The 18310-nt window shown below is 38.4% G+C and overlaps 1 protein-coding gene across 1 annotated transcript in view; it reads right to left on the minus strand.

The window, feature by feature from the left end:
* Nucleotides 1–18310, minus strand: part of RyR (Ryanodine receptor) — an 841404-nt gene that overhangs the window by 567145 nt on the left and 255949 nt on the right. Inside the window, exons 34-35 of the mRNA XM_090376454.1 lie at nucleotides 10173–10297; nucleotides 3884–4032 (exon numbers count right to left, since the gene is read on the minus strand). Coding sequence (XP_090232580.1) covers nucleotides 3884–4032; nucleotides 10173–10297 — 274 coding nt within the window. The remainder of the gene's footprint in view (nucleotides 1–3883; nucleotides 4033–10172; nucleotides 10298–18310) is intronic.

An 18310-nucleotide genomic window follows, 5' to 3' on the forward strand; every position in this document is an offset into this window, starting at 1 on the left:
TGGCTATAGCATTCAGTTTCCTTATATTGATATGATTGGACAGTTTACTGATAATCAAACTCAAAATAGAATGTAATGGTGGAAATAATTGTTTTGGGAATTTTAGTTTGCATACATTTCAATTTCTATGGCTGCTGCTCCATAAAGTGAGTTTCCTTATTTTGATATATAAGGAAACCTTATCTTTCCTTTCCTACCTTGCTTACTTTAAAATTTATATGAAATATAGTTTGAATAACAGTATCTGACATAGTTATTCAGTGATTAGCAAAAGGCAATAAGAAATGTATATCATAGAGTTTGATTTTTGCTGAACTGCTCAATTAGCATAGTGTTGCTGGTGTTGAGTTTTAGGCACATCAGCAACTTGCACCATTGTGACACGCTTCTTGATTAGACCGGGGTTTGAACCCGTGTCCACCAAATACGGAGGATGCAGAAAGGTCAGGGAATGACCACTGCATATCCCCAGAGCAATATGGCCTTAGTTGCTAATGCTCCTAAAAAAAAAAAAAAAAAAAACCCAGAGCAATATGGCCTTAGTTGCTAATGCTCCTAAAAAAAAAGCCAAATAACAAATAACAAGCACCATTGTGTGTTATGCCTGTACAACTGAGTGAGTGTTCATGACTGATTTGCAAGTTGTGCAAGCTGAAAAACTTAGAATAGTTCACAGGCAGAAGGTACCACTCCTCCATCTGTGACTGGCTAACTATAGCTTTGATTGAAGAGGACTTTAGAAATTCCCCCAGTTTGTCATGGACTCGAACCTAGACCTTTTAAATGAGTAACAAGATGTGAAGCCACTATACACAGGACATACCATAGTGTGAGTTTACTGATATCAGACTGAAAAACCCAGAATAACTTACATGGGGGGTAAACAAAATAATGAAGTGGCAACTGTAAATATAATTTACATTTGTCACTTCAGTAGTTTCTTTTAACAGAATCCAAGATCCTTATGGTTGATACAAATATAGTAAATACAGACAAGAGCCTTACACAACTATTCCTGGTGCATTATAGTCTTCAAAGATTTTGTGCCATAAAAACCAAAAATCAAATCAAACCAAACCTTTACAAAACTACTACACATGGTAAATACATACTAATAATGGAGCTTTACAGCTGCTATTGATAAACTAATAAGACATTCGAGAGCAGTCATAAAGATCGAGATCCCACATCACTACTCTGAAATATAATTTGACTTTATTGATATTTTTAATAATTACTTAGTAAACTTTATTGAGGTTAGCGACACACTATAATGATCATAGTAACAACTGTCTCCACTATTCTATTGGAACATATTCTTTCAGAAAATGTCCATTTTAATACCAGTCATTCTTAACATTATTAGATTTCACAAATCTAGCAATGGCTAAGTCCCAGCATTGACTTGACAGATTTATAAAGTTCTATTCTACCTTAAAATAAATAATGAGAGTTCTTATTTTTTTTCCGTTCATTACAATTCTTGTTATGATCTAACGCCGATTTATTAAACTCTTAATGCCAAGAACAGTGGATATGATGCTGTGAACAGTGACACAAGTAATTACAGACCTGTTAGTTTAACTTCTATCCTGGGGAAAATAATGGAGTCACTAGTTAAAGAAGTACTGCAGGATCATCTAGACAAGGCTGCAGTTATAGTTTAGGCACAGCATAGGTTCGTTAAGGGAAAGTCTTCTCTGACCGATTTGATTGTATACTATGATGTTTTCACAAAGGAACTCAGTGCAAAAAAATAATTTTGAGTTCATATACTTGGTTTTTAGTAAAGCTTTTCATACTGATTCACAAGGAAGACTGCTATACAAATTGGAACAGTATAGCATTAAGGACAAGTTGCTGCTATGTATAAAGGGACAGTTGAGAGGGAGAAGACAGAGAGTAGTAATCAATAGACACTGCGCTTCATGGACTAATGTTATTAGTGAAGTCTAGGAAGGATGTAGAGTTGCTAGAACGAGTACAAAGTAGGGCAACAAGATTGGTGAGGGGGAAAAGGGGGTGCTCTTACCAAGAAAGGCTTAAGTTCTACGAATTGCACCACCTGGAGAGTTGGCACCTGCGAGGTGATCTGATTGAGGTGTATAAGGCCTTGAATGGGTTGAGCAAGCTGAATGCTGATAGGATTCTTCCTTTTGCTCAGATTAAGAAACTAGGGGGCTCAGTTTCAAATTGAGGAAAGACAGTTGTAGAATAGATGTGCGGAAATTTGCCTTTAGTCAGTGGGTAGTTGATTGGTGGAACAGACTTCAATCTTTTGTTGTGGAAGTTGATAGCCTAAATAAATTTAAGGCTGAGCTGGCCAAGCATTTGGAATGAATGGATGGATGAAATGGGAGGTTTTTTTTTTGGTTATGCTGCATAAGCTTGTTTTCTTGCATCGTATGCCTCTGCTAATGCTAAGTCTCCATGGTTCAGTATCAGGCCCATTGCTGTTTTCTATATTTATCAATGTACTGATGAAGGTATATCAGGCTTAATGTCCAAGTTTGCAGACGATATGAAGGTTGGCAAGGCTGAGGTGGGAACTGAAGTTTAATATTGACAAATACAAATTACTGCATATGGGTAGCAATAATGCCAGAGTAACTTACTAACTGTGCAGTACTACACTCTGGTGCCTCCATAGCCAGGTGGGAAGGAGCAGCAGTGCGTAGCACACGCTTCTTGATTAGACCGGGGTTCGAGCCCGTCACCACCAAATACAGAGGATGCGGAAAGGTCAGGGTATGACCACCGCGTATCCCGGAGCAATATGGCCTTAGTTGCTAATGCTCCTAAAAACCAAATAAACAACAAATAAATAAACAGTACTACACTCAGGGTAGTGGAGAATGAAAAAGACCTTCGGGTAACTGTGCAGTGATATATGAAGTTTTCTGAGCAGTGTAGACAGGCTGCCAGAGCAGTTCATGGGGTCTTGTCAATGATATATAGGAATTTTGCTAGCAGGAATAAGGAGGTGATTATCCCCTTGTATAAGGCAATGGTCAGGCCACACCCTGCGTACTGCATACAGGTCTGGGAGCCTAATTTTAGCAAGGATATAGAGCTGCTGGAATGAGTACAGAGAAGGGCAATGAGATTGGTGAGGGGAAAAAAGGGTTGCTCTTACCAAGAAGGGCTTAAGTTTTGCAAATTGCAGCATCTGGGGACTAGATGCCTGCGAGGTGATCTGATTGATCTGTATAAGACCCTGAATGGTTTGCGCAAGCTCAATGCTGAATGGGATTTTTCCTCTTGCTCAGATTATGCACCTGAGGTGGCATAAATTTGAATAGAGGAAAGGCAGTTGCACAATAGATGTGCAAAAATTTGTCTTTAGCCAGTGGATGATTGACTGCTGGAACAAGCACCATTGTATTTGTTCCGCTGTGTTCTGTTCTGTTCTTCTATCTGTTGTTGTGGAAGTTGATAGCTTAAATTCAAGGAATAACTCGACAAACTTTTGAAGCAAATGGATGGGTGAAATAGGAAGATTATTTTTTTTTGAGTGATGCTGCTTTCTTGCTTGCTTGCTAGCTTGCTTTCTTGCATTATATGCCACTACTAATAGTAATTCTATGCTAATATTCTGTAATTTACACATACACTTAAATAAAGTGCAAAAATACTTTGTAATTTAATGAATAAATATTTTTGCTGTAAATGAGAACTACCAATATGGCAGTCACAGATCAGAGCAAATACATGAAGTGAAAACTTGTGCAAACAATTGAAAAGGTCAGATTATAACTATTAAGACATTCAACTACTATCAAGAGTTAATTGTATTTTGATAAAGAGAATGACAGAAAGAAATTCTACTGCTGCCAAATTTCCTTTCAGTTCAATTTGTCATGAATTAAGGGATTATACTTACCACAGACTATCCCTCATAATCTCCTCTTCTTCTGGTCCCATTTGTACAGGTAAGAGTGATCTTACTCTGTTTAGATAGCCCAACAGTACCACAACATCATCTTTACTCTTGTTACTAATAATATATGTATTGTCCATTGCATCCATGATCTAAAATAAAGTATAAAAAAGTTCATTAAGACAGGAACCTTGCTGTTTACAGCACAAGCTGTTTGTTCTCTACTTGCCAGCTATAAGAAATAATACAATTCAAATCTACTTAATGGAACTCACATACAGGCGGAAGCCATTCAAAGTGGAATTGACATAAAAAAATTAAGAATTTCAAAAATTAGGAAAGGAAACCACACTTACACCACTTATATGAAAAAGATATTTATTCCCAAAAGTTACTCATTAATAACAACAAAGCAGTAATGAGCCATAATAGTCATATATATTTCTCTTAAAAACTAATATCTTGGTCCTTTATCTACAGTTAGCATGTAGTGTTAACTGTAGATAACATACAGTACATACAATATATTCAGTACATGTGTTAAGAAAACACATGTATTGATCAAAGATATGATGCTCTCTGGGTAAGCATAGATAAACAAAATCAGTATTAAAATTGAAACCAAAAGTAAAAATGAACTGGATTTCTGTTTCAGGATGTCATGTGCATGTCTCTAATAACTACATGGAAACTACTAGCTGCCCACATCAATGCTAGAGCTTGTACTTGATCATCAGTCAACGCAGCGGCAACCTTCAGGGCAGATTGTGCCAGTCCCATAGGAGCTAGTTATTGTTAGTGATTCAATTGTCATGGAAATGGGAAATATATTGTGCAAAAAGGATAGGTGGAATAGGACCAGGGTATGACTGCCAGGTGCAAAAGTTGATGATGCTGTAGAGCAGATATCATCTTTCAAGGGCACAAAGGGTGATATCGTTGTACACGTTGGCACTAATGACATTAAGAGTAGAAGATCTGTAGACTTACTTAACAAGTACAGGTAAATGTTGAAAAAAGTTATGAGTTAGGGTTAAATTTGAAAGTGTCTGTAATTCTGCCCAGACATGATAGGAGGGAGTATATGATGAGAGTCTTGTCAATAAATTTGGCCCTGGAGAGATTGTGCAAGGCTCATGGGGTAGACATTTTTCTCAGCATGGTCTATGCTTGTTAACAGGAGAGATTGTTTCTACAGGAATGGGATGCACTTAAATATAAAGGGTGCAAGAATATTTGCTGATGCTATTAAGGCAGTGTTAGGTGGGTCAAACTGCTAGCTTGGGGGCATTCACAGACTTATAGATTAATGTTAGCCACGGGCAGAGGTGAAAGTGATTCCTGCACTGCTTCTACTGGAACGAGCAGCAGCCTGGAAAGAGAGGTACTGGGGGTTTCAAGGGCTGCTGGGGGTCACCATGGAACAAGTAAATACATAAGTTGTGTTAGGGTAACTAAGAATAAGAACAGGTGTATGTATACTTGCATGTACACCAAGCCTAGGAGTACAGTAAATAAATTTGATGAATTTGAGGTGCTGGTGAAGATATCAAAGGCTGATGTTGTTGGGATATCAGAGATATGGTGTCACACAGAGATAAAGAATGCAGAATTAAAATTTGGAAAGTGCAATGAGTACAGAAAGGATAGACAGGATAGAAGGGGAGGAGGGGTGATGCCAGTGGTGTAGCCAGGTTTTGAAGTGAGAGGGAGCAAATGGATAAAATAGGCATCAATTGTTTGTTTGAATGTCACTTGGGAAGAAGGTGCCAAGTAGAACAAATTTATGATAGGGGGAGCTCCCCCCCCCCCCCCCGGATATGCCGCTGGGTGATGCTGTTAGTTAAGAAACACATAAAATATAAGAAAGTTCATCCAGTTGACATGGGTGGACAGTGCAGTGTTGAGTCAGTTTGGTATGACAAGAGAAAACCAAGGTGAGAGTACGAGTGTGTTATAGTCCTAATGACTCTAATGAGTACAATGAACAACTGTACCGGGAAATAGAATGGGCCAGTAAATCAGATTGTCATATAATGAGGGATTTTAACTTCCCAGATATAGACTGGAACTTGTGGGTTTGTCACTCACTAGCAGGACTTTTGTGGATTTATTGGATGATTATTTTCTATAACAGCATGTTCAACAGGCAACCAGAGGGACTAATACACTTGATCTGATTATCAGCAGTGATTCTTCATGCATTAAGAATCTGCAGATAAAGAAACCACTGGGTGGCAGTGATCACAGTGTACTGACGTGGGATTTACTTAAAGATGTAACTACCATGAGAGATAAAGGGAAGGGTTTTGCTTTCGTAAAGGTGACTACGGTAGTCTCATACAGTGGAACCGACTGATGATGTTGCCAACAACAAATTCTAAATGGGAAGCATGCAAGGAATTAATCTTGGAAGCTACTAGGCTTTTCATACCAACTAAGAAATACTGTTCAAAGTTTAGGTCTAAATATATGTCAGATGACCTAATGAGACTTGTGGCAGAGAAGAAAAATGCATGGGATGCATATAAATTATCAGGAGACACATATGCCTATGGTAGATATAACACAGTCTGTAATAAAGTAACAAAGGACTTTAGGTAAACAAAGAAAAATTATGAGAAATCTTTGACAAACAATTCAAAGGAAAACAGTAAAGACTGCTTTACTTATGTAAACTCTAGAAGGAAGGGGATAAATCAGATTGGTCCACCTGACATCGACGGTTGGATTGTTGATGAACCTGCTCTGGTAGCTGACAAACTGAACGATTATTTTGCATCTACATTCACAAATGAGGAGGCCTGTAGGGAAGTGGAGGCCAGAAGCTTATCAAACTCGGACAGAGAGTGAAATTATTTTCAATAACTGAGAGCAAAATAGACGAGAAATTGTTGAAGTTAAACAGAAGAAAGACACCTGGGGTGGATGGGATCTATTCAGTTATGTTAAAGGAAGCAGCAAAAGAAGTAAACCCTTAGCCATAATTATGAAAGCTTTCTTGGATTCAGGGGAGGTCCCCATGGACTGGAGATGAAAATGTGTCCCCAGTTCACAATTGGAAATTTTGAATTGGGGACACATTTAATTACAAATTGGAGCAGTATGGTATTAAGGGCAAGTTGCCACAATGAATAAAAGGATGGTTGAGTGAGAGAAGACAGAGAGTAGTTATCAATGGACACTGCTCTTCGTGGACTAAGTTAATAGTGGAGTCAACCCGGGGTTCGGTGTTGGGCCCATTGTTTTTTTCTGTATTTATCAATGATATTGATGAAGGTATATCAGAATTAATGTCTAAGTTTCAGATGATATAAAGATTGGCAGTATTGCTAATGATAGTAATGATAGTATGCTACTGCCACAGGATCTGAAAAAGATGAGCAGATGGGCTAGGAGGTGGCAACTGAAGTTTAACATTGACAAATCTAAAGTGCTGCATATGAGTGGCAGTAACCCCAGAATACCGTATGAACTGGGTGGTACTACACTCAGGGTAGTGGAGAACGAAAAGGACCTGAGGATAATTGTGCAGTCAGATATGAAGTTTTCTGAGCAGTGCAAAAAGGCTGCAAGAGTAGTTCATGGTGTCATGTCAATGATATACAGGAATTTTGCTAACAGGGATAAGGGGGTGTTTGTCTCCTTGTATAAGGCAATGGTCAGGCCACACCTTGAGTACTGTATATACGGGTCAGGAGGCCTCATTTTAGGAAAGATGTAGAGCTGCTGGAGTGAGTAAAGAGAAGGGCAATGAGATTGGTGAGTGGAACAAAAGTTTGCTGTTACCAAGAAAGTCTTTAGTTCTGCAAATTGCAGCTTCTGCAAACTGCAGACTAGCCATCTGCGAGGTGATCTAATTGTGGTGTAAAAGGCCTTGAATAGTTTAAGCAAGGTCATTGCTAATGAGATTCTTCCTCTTGATCAGATTACTCACCTGAGGGAGACATAAATTCAAACTGAGGAAAGACAATTGTAGAATAGATGTGTGGAAATTTGCCTTTAGCCAGGGGAAGGCTGATAGTTGGAACAAACTTCCATTTGTTGTTGTTGTGGAGATCAGAACTTAAATAAGTTCAAGGCAGAACTAGACAAACATTTGAAGTGAATGGATGGGTGAAATGGGAAGGTTTTTTTTTTTTTTTTTTTGACTAATGATATACACCGATGAGCCAAAACATTATGACCATTTAAGGAGGAACATTTAAGGAGGAACTGGACAGGCATTTGGAGGGAATTGTGTGATTTTTTTTTTTTTTTTTTTTTTTTGGCTGATGCTGCATAAGCTCATACACTTGCTTTCTTGCATCAAATGCCATTGCTACTACTACTACTACTACCACCTACCTAATATGATGTTGGTCCTCCATGTGCAGCCAAAACAGCTCGTACCTGGTGAGGCATGGATGCTACAAGATTTCTAAATGTGTCTTGTGGTATCTGGTACCAACACGTAACCAGCAGATCCTTTAACTCCTGTGAGGTCCGTGGTTGAGATGCCACAGATCGGAGTTGCTGTTCCAACACAAACCACAGATGCTTGATGGGATTGATGTCTTTGAAATTTGGAGGCCAGGGCCATACCTGGAAGTCTTCCTCATGCTCCGCAAACCAGTCTCGAACAATTCAGGTGGTGTGGCACAGCGCATTATCCTGCTGAAAGACAGCATCGCCAGAGGGGAAGATCGTTGCCATGAAAGGGTGCCTGGTCAGAAATGATGTTTAGGTAGATGGTAGACATCATAGTGCCTGGCACATGGATGACTGGACTCAGGGTATTCCAGCAGAACATCATCCAAAGCATGACACTGCCATCACCCACCACTGGGTTGTTTTCGTCCCACAGTGCATCCAGGCGCCATCACTTCCCCAGGTAAACGAGGCACACGTACCTGGCCGTCCACATGGTGCAACAGGAAATGTGATTCATCAGACCAGATGACCGTTTTCCAATCACTCAAGGTCCAGTTTCGATGCTCGCGTGCCCATTGTAGGTACTGTCGCTGGTGAACCATGGTTAGCATGGGCACTCGGAGTGGCCTGCAGCTACACTGCCCCATTTTCAGTATGGTTCGATGTACTGTGTGTGTTGTGATACATTACTTCCATCACCAGCATTCCAATTACCGGTGAGTTGCACCACAATCACCCTTCTGTTGCCATGTACCATCCGGGACAGCCTTCGCTCACCTTGAGCATCGATGAGCCGTGGTCGTCCAACACCTTGCTGGCAGTTCATGGGTTCTTCCTCCTCGGACCACTTTCGGTAGGTACTAACCATGGCTGACCATGAGGATCCCACCAACCATGCTGTTTAAAAAATGCTCTGACCAAGTCATCTGGCCACTACAATTTGATTTGGCCTTTGTCAAACTCGCTTAAGTCCGCTGCCTTTCCCATCTGAAGAACAAGAGTAACACTGATTAATGGAGCTCAGTATCAGATGTTTTTATACCGTGTCAGTATCAGATGTTTTTTATCCCCACACACACACACACACACACACGGCGTAGTTCACCTGCAGTTGCTTTGGTTTGCACAACGACTTGCTGGTCATAACATTTTGGCTCATCGGTGTATAAGATTGCCTTTTTGCACCATATGCCTCTACTAATGCTAATGCTACTTCTAAAGCCAGAATGCTTGAAATCTTCCAGTATCTTTTATTTGTGTTTACAATTAACTGTAGACAATTTTTAATAGATGGCAGTATAAACATAGATCTAAAAATCAAAGAAGACATGGCAGATAGCAGCATCCATTTATCAATTTGGGCTTATAAAAGCTAAAATTGAATAAATAAATTCTCTGGAATTTAGACTTGGAGGTTGAAGAAATTGAATATATAAATAGATATCTATTTGATTTCATCAAGTAGAGTATATTAATGCAGCAAAAAAAGTACCAATGTAATTTTTATGAATTTTTTAAGACTTTTTAAAAATTCTGATTCAATTTTTTGACAATTATTTCACTGTAACATGCAGTGATCCAGTCAAAATAAGAACAACATGAAATATAAAAAATTTATATACAAAAATATTCAGTTTTAGAAGACTTCAAAATTCCATGAAGAAACTCACTCCAAAAAACCCACTGCTATTGAAATTCACTTCATAAAACCCACTGCTATTTAAACTCACTACTTGCGGCCCATGTGCATTCATTACACTCACTGACGAAAGGGTTAATGTGTATATTGATTTAAGATAATGTAATGAAAACTAATGAAAATTTTAAAAATAATTCAAAATGCATTGAAGGAAGTAACAAATAATATTTGTCAACTTACCGCTCCAACTCCATTAAAGGCTCTGAGAAGCAAATGAAACATTTGTCGTATGAGTTCTCTGTTTTCCAACTCTGACTCTTCTGCCCATTTTACAAGAGTGCTGATAATCTTCTTTGTTAAAAGTTCTTAAAATTAGAAAAAATAAATAATTTGAAAAGTTTTTAAAAAATTTTATGTCAAAAAATATATAAAATATTAATACCTTTGGAATCTAGATTTCTATAATGACCACTCATATATCACATGAATTATTAAGATAGTTTAATTTAGCTATTAACTAAATCACTATACATTAAGGCAGCATTTCCCAAACTTTTTTAGTCACAGAACACTTTTCATCTCTCAACATATTCACGGAACACTTTTCATCTCACAACACTTATATTCACAGAACACTTACAAAACACAAATTTAGCAAGAACCAAAGAACTGTTTGCTAATATTTTATTACATACGACACACTGTGCATCAGGAGCATATTTATGTCCAACACATGTAAAGCCAAAATTCAAATAACTGTCATCATACTTTTGTTTTGGTCTTTTATTAGTTGGTTCCTGTTTTTTCACTTTGGATTTCTGGGGAACAAAAGGCTGTGATTATTCATCCTCACTTTGAAGTGTGACAATATTTTCATTTTCGTCGACCACAGTTGCCCTACTAGAAGTATTTTGGCTTCTTGTTTTAAAGTTCCTTTTTTCAACCACCAATCCATGATCACATATTTTAATAATAATATTTCAAAATACTAATAATTATCAAAAAAAAATTTATACAGGGAGGTGAGCATAGTTATTCTTCAACCCATGTACTCCAGGCTAAATCGCATATGAATGGCATACTAGATCACCACATTGCTACTTTTTGTAGGTGTCATTACCTCTACACATACTTCTCTATGCAAAGCCCCCCCCCAAAATAAAGTGTTCTGCTGTCTATTTGATTATTATTCTATGCTAGTACATTAATAACCGAAAAAAAATTATGTTAAATATTATAATGATACAAAAGTGGTGTATGCTACAAATATCCAAAATTTATTTATTTTATTATTTTATTTTTTTAATTATTAATTACGATTTTCACGGAACACTTGTTCACATCTCATGGAACATTAGTGTTCCGCAGAACACAGTTTGAGAAATGCTACATTAAGGTAACATTTCAGAAACCTTGCCAGATCCCATCCACAGGCTGCTTTTCAAGAACAGAAAACAAAAGAATAAACCAAATTACTATTATGTTAAAATTAATATTACATATAGAAAACTTCTAGTGTATAATTACTGTATACAATTATGCATAGCATATTACATATTATTTATTACATTATACATTATTAGTTTTTACTAATTTGAATAATTTGAAATTAAAGTTAATCAGAATTTCTTACCTGTTGTCAGCATCCTGCTTGCCGAATGCCTCAATTCCAACTACATGTTCTGGCAAGAAGTGCCATCAACAGTTTTATACATGAGGTTTTCTAATTAATTGTCCAATAGCAGGATGCCAAGTAAGATATTTTGGATTCAGTGATTTTTTTGATGAATTGTGGCCTCAAAGTGGATGGACCAAAACTTGTCCTCAGATCCTCTGTAGGTTGTTGTCTGCCTATTTCCAAAGGTGGTGGGGGTGGTAGAGGGTTGAGATTAGGGTGTTCTTATGGTATTTGGAGTTTTCTTTCTTGTTTATTTTGGCTTAAATATGTTAAAGTATTATTGGTTAAATTCAATCCCTTGTTTTCTGTTTACAGAAGTGGCCTCATACATTTTTATAAAGAATTCTTTTTTAAATTTTCTTTTGTTGTACTGGTGGTTCATGGAAAGGATTATAGTATTATTGAACTGCCATATGTCCCAACAATGGAATGCATGCAGGACTGTGTTGGATTTTTGTATTCTCCCACATTGAACATCTTTTTATTGTTCTTTAATAGTATTAGTAGAGACATGTGATACAAGAAAGCAAGTGCATGCGCTTATGTAGCATCAGTCAAGACAAAAAAAACCAAAACAATTTCACACATCCATTTCCTCTAAAAGTTCGTCCAGTTCCTCCTGGAATTTATTTAAACTATCAACTGCCACAACGACAGATGGAAGTTTGTTCCAGCAATCAACTACTCGCAGGTGCATAGTCTCCAGATGCTGCAACTTGTAGAACTTAAACCTTTCTTGGTAAGAGGACCCCTTTGTTCCCCTCACCAATCTTATTGTCCTTCTCTGTACTCGCTCCAGCAACTCTACATCTTTCCAAAAATGAGGCCTCCCAACCTGTATGCAGTACTCAAGGTGTGGCCTGACCATTACCTTATACAGAGGGATAATCACCTCCTTGTCTCTGCTAGCAAAATTCCTATATATCATTGACAAAACTCCATGACCTGCTCTGAAAACTTCATATCTGACTTCACAATTACTCCTAGATCTTTTTAATTTTCTACCACCCTAAGTGTAGTACCACACAGTTGGTACGTTTCTCTGGGGGTTGCTTCTACCCATATGCATATTTGTCAATGTTAAACTTCAGTTGCCACTTCTTCTGCACATAGAAGACTGCTGTATAAATTGGAGCAGTATGGCATTAAGGGCAAGTTACTGCAATGGATAAAGGGATGACTGAGTGGGAGATGGCAGAGAGTGGTAATAAATGGACACTACTCTACGTGGACTAATGTTAATAGCAGAGTTCCCAGGGTTTGGTACTGGGGCCATTGTTGTTTTGTGTATTTATCAATGATATTGATGACGGTATATCAGGCTTAATGTCCAAGTTTGCAGATGATACAAAGGTTGGCAGGGTTATTAATGACAGTAAAGACAGTACACTACTGCAACAGGATCTAGAAAAGTTAGGCAGATGGGCTGAGAAGTGGTAACTGAAGTTTAACCTTGACAAATGCAAAGTACCAACTGTGTGGTACTACACTCGGGGAGGTGGTGAATGAAAAAGACCTGGGGGTAATTGTGCAGTCAGATATGAAGTTCTCTGAGCAGTGCAGATGGGCTGCTGGACCAGGTCATGGAATTTTGTCAATGATATATAGGAATTTTGCTAGCAGAGACAAGGAGGTGATTATCCCTTTGTATAAGGCAATGGTCATGCCACACCTTGGGTATATAAGGTATAAGGTATGTTCGTGTCAGACGGCGCCTGGGATTTCTCCCATCTCCGCGTATGTTCACTGTATCGAGGACAGTACACTGTCAAGCCAGAGACTTGAAAGTGTGTGGGCCATGTCTGTGCAGTGTGATCTGTTGTGCCCATTGTTTGTCTGGCTTATTGGCCGCCAGGCCCCTGGTGGGGCCCGACGTTGCCCATACCTTGCCACGTGGAGGCTAACCGGGTGTCCAGAATCATGACTAGTTGCTCCAGCAGGTCCTGCCACCTAGTTTCCTGGGATTTCAGTGGCTAGGACCTAAAAAAAAAAAAATAAATAAAATAAAATAATAATAATAATAAAAGTAAAAAATAAAATAAAATAGTAATAAAAAAAAAAATATATATATATATATATATACATACGCGTTTGACGTTAATTCTTAAGGAGATTGCTGTTAGGAAATCGCTGGTTGGGGTTGAACGCTAGAAAGATGTGTTAAAAGGCCTAATAGGTCAGGCAGAATTTTGTTGTTATTAAATTTAGACGTGTGGGCTATACGTTAGATGAAAGATAAAAGTGGGAGGGAGGGGAGGCTGAAGACTGGGGGGGGGTAGAAGTAGAAGTAAGGGGTCGATAGAGGAGATGACCCCTGCTAGACAGTATGGCATGCCCATGCCACACCAGAGGGGAGTTTGGATGGCGGGTGGGAGAGACGAAGAAGAGTTATCTCCCCCTGCCATGGATAAGGTATACAGTTAGAGTGGGGGAGGAGACTGAAGACTGGGGGGGAAAGGCAGAAGCATGGGGACGATAGAGAAGGCGACCTCAGGTGGTCAGTGAGGCAGGCGCATGCCTCACCAGGTGAAGAGATGGGTTGGCAGGAGAGGGAGGAAACAGAGCATGTCTCCTCTCCCTCCTGCCGGGGATAGGGAATTTAAGATGAATAGAGTAAGGGTATCCCATTCAGCTCGCCATATAGCATTTGGCAGCGGAGCTGCTAGTGGCTCTAGTCCGTTTCCAGGAGCGATCGGACCGAAGCATGATCGTTCATGGGGTGGTTCCCGTCCGTTCTGCAGTCTTTACCGTCAAAAGGTCCGGGTTTGCTTGTCGGCGTTTGTGGGGTCTTTCTTGTGACATTTCCCATCCATGTGGTGTTTGCGTCAATGTTGTTTATAGAGTCATTTCTCATTTATTCAACTTTAGGTCCACTTCAGGGTTTAGTGCCTTGATTATCGGAGGCCGTTGGGTTCCAGGCGTCTTCCGCGGGACGATTTCCTTCGAGGTTTGTTCATTTCCTTATTGTGTCAGTGGTTGATTGCGGTTCGCTGCAATAAGAGCTCTCCGTCTTGTGAACAGGGCCAGTGCATAGCTGGAGAAAGCCTGATATTCTTCCCTGGTGTCCAAGATGTGGTGCTCCTGGCCGTATGGTAGATACTGTATTTTGGTGATGAATGCACTGCGGAGGTCGTCATACAGCTGGCAATCATGCATGAGGTGCTGCCAGCTCTCCAGTCCCCCGCAGGTGCACTGTAAACAGGTCTGAAAGCCTCATTTTAGGAGGCTTTCAGACCTGTTTAGGGCAACAAGATTGGTGAGGGGAACAAAGGGGTGCGCTTATGAAGAAAGGCTAAGTTCTACATGTTGCAACATCTGGAGACTAGGCACCTGCGAGGTGATCTGACTGAGGTGTATAAGGCCTTGAATGGATTGAGCAGGCTCAATGCTGACGGGATACTTCTGCTTGCCCAGATTAAGAACCTGAGGGGGCATAGATTCAAACTGAGGAAAGACAGTTGTAGAATAGATGTGTGGAAGTTTGCCTTTAGCCAGCAGGTGGTTGATTGGTGGAACAGACTTTCATCTTTTGTTTTGGAAGTTGATAGCCTAAATAAATTTAAGGCTGAGCTAGACAGGCATTTGGAATGAATGGAGGGGTGAAATGGCAGGGGGTTTTTTTGGCTGATGCTTAACAGGCTTGCTTTCTTCCATCATATGCATCTACTAATGCTAATGCTAATGTATTTCTTATTTTATGTGAATTAATGTAATGTACATAGCAATGGGATACTTTGTTGGAAGAAATATAGTATAAACTAAGTTGAAAGTTCCTTCAGTGTGGGATATAATGTTACAATTAATCCAAATCTGGCTACTTATTTGAATCATAATAAAAGCTATCTTAATGTTCTACATGGCTTATGAAATTAACTTGCATAGAAAAAAAACTTGCACAAAATGCATAGAAAGGCAAAATCTATTTTAATTACTGTGCATTTGTGTGTTCTTAAACTTAGCAGACATTTTGACATTTAGCTTGCTTTCTTGCATCATATGCCGCGACTAATACTAATGCTAAGTGTAATACCACACAGTTGGTACATTTCTCCGGGTAGATTGCTTCTACCCATATGCTGCACTTTGCATTTGTCAATGTTAAACTTCAGTTGCCACTTCTCAGCCCATCTGCCCAACTTTTCTAGATCCTGTTGCAGTCTATTTTGTAAACATGTTGCCTCTAGGATTGTTCGGGTAGTTAGACTAGTGTTTTTGTATCTGTTTTACAGATGCCAACCACTTGAAGAAAGTGCTGATTTATTTCCTAGCTTATTTTTCTATCTTAACACTAATGTTGGGTATATATGGCATGCAGATAGTAGTCGTTTTCCATTACTTAGTGAAGGTTAGTTAAAAATCTTGGCACTGTCCTCTATTGTTTTTTTAATGATATGTAGATGGTATCCATTTTTAAGGGATGCACATCAGGTTTACGCCAGCATTGGCTGTTGTTGTTATGCAGTTATTTGGTTTTTTAGGAGCATTAGAAACTAAGGCCATATTGCTTCGGGGATATGCGGTGGTCATTCCCTGACCTTTCCGCATCCTCCGTATTCGGTGGTCACAGGCTCGAACCCCGGTCTAATCAAGAAGCATGTGCTACGCACTGCCGCTCCTGCCCACCTGGCTACGGAGGCGCCTCCAGCATTGGCAAGTAGGAGACTGATGGGTATTGACAAAATGCCTGAAACATCACTTTAATGTATAGTTTTGTAGGTGATTGCTTAATAAACCATATTATTAAGTTCACATGGTATATGAGCGGTATTAAATATAGTAATAATCTTAATGGAAAATAACCACGTAACATCCTTCCCTAACTATAGTAGTGACTAAATTTTTTAATTTTTAGTACTTGCTGTTCAATTTTGAAGGATAGCAATTAAATTTGATTGTAGAGAAATAATCCTCTCACATAACGCTACATTGTGTTGAAATAAATATCCCTCACCCACTAGAAAATCTTGATTTTTCCACAAGAAACTTGATATTCATATTACCTGCTGCCAGGCCCATTTCTTATAATCTTTGAAGATGTCAACTTACTATTTCTTTTTGTTTTCAGCCTTCATTGGATAGGCACTTTGTTTGGAAGTGGTTTGCACAGCATAGGACCACTGCCTTTCAATCTAGGGTAGATTTAGAGATGTCACTAAAATGCTATGCCTTTCCTTGGTTGTTCTGTATGCTGGTGTCTTGTGATTCTTGACCAGATGAAGCCCCAGCAGTCTTCTTTATTCTTCCAAACATTTTAATTGTATTTAATCAATTTTTGTAATTATATTCAATCGTTAAAGAAAATAAATTATTTTTGGAATTACTTCTGTAAGTGATTTCGAAATATATATATTTTTTTATTTCAACACATTGTAATGTTATGCAAATAGACTGTAATTCCTAATTCCCTTTGTCCACACACTTCTGACAAATAAATAAGCCATACTGTTTATTAAGAGTTGCAAAGTGACTCTATTATCTATAAACATCTTTTACATTATTGTAAAAGTCAGTATTCTTAGTGTTTGCTTTAATTTAGGAAGAATGTCAGTGCTCATACTATATTTGTATAGTCTCTTTGATGACATATTTAAACAGCAACATCAATTGAAAAGAAGTATGTGTTTTGGCCAAATGATAAAAGCATTAAATAAGAATCCTTGTACAGTTGAATTTGTAAAAAAAAAAATCCAAATTTGTGCTGCACATGATCAAACTTTATTACTCTGTTCATTTTTATTTGGAGAATAGAATGCTAATCAAATGACTGAGGAAGCCAAAATAAACTATAAAGAACCTTTCCCAAAGGATTTAATAAAATTAACAAATTAAAAGTTTTGCAACTTTATGCAAGTACCTTAGAGGTGATCTAAGTGAGGTTCATAAAGTATTAAGAGGAGATAGTAAAATGAATGATTGGGAAATTGAGACACAAAATGTCTGAAAATTATCTATATCTCTCTATATTTATTTAAGATATTAAAGGCAGATTACACTCCAGGCGGCGCCTCCGTAGCCAGGTGGGAAGGAGCAGCAGTGCGTAGTACACGTTTCTTGATTAGACCGGGGTTTGAGCCCGTCACCACCAAATACGGAGGATGTGGAAAGGTCAGGGAATGACCACAGCATATCCCGGAGCAATATGGCCTTAGTTGCTAATGCTCCTAAAAAAACCAAATAACAAACAAATAACACTCCAGGCAGGCTGAAGTGATTAGATTTTCATTATCATCATGTGCAAAATTCTACTTCATGAACCTTGGCCAATCTTTCAAGGCTGGAGCTGAAAGATTTTTTCCTTCCCACTTCCCATTATTCCTTGATAAAATTCCAAAATTTTTCACACTGAACCTTAGTTTGTGGCTTTTTTTCTCAACATCCCCTCATAATAATGAAGAAAGATTGCTTGCATTACTGTGGAATGAAGTAAGATGATTGTCTATGTTTAATATTATTTATACTTGCTTCAACAATATCATATTTTGATAACTGTTCTTTAGATTAGTGGCTGACATACCATTCAGAGTTCCACATACTGTATGATTAAATCCACATGACACAATAAAATACAATTATGTTTCTACATTACTATACCACAACTCTAAACTTCTCTGACCTATGATATAATTCCATAGCATAAAGAGAAAATTTATTTTAATTTATATAAAAATATGTATTTATTTTTTTCATAGACATAGAACAA

Source organism: Mastigoproctus giganteus, chromosome 6 (genome assembly GCF_048544385.1).
Source record: "Mastigoproctus giganteus isolate SK-2022 chromosome 6, ASM4854438v1, whole genome shotgun sequence".
NCBI lineage: Eukaryota > Metazoa > Arthropoda > Arachnida > Uropygi > Thelyphonidae > Mastigoproctus > Mastigoproctus giganteus.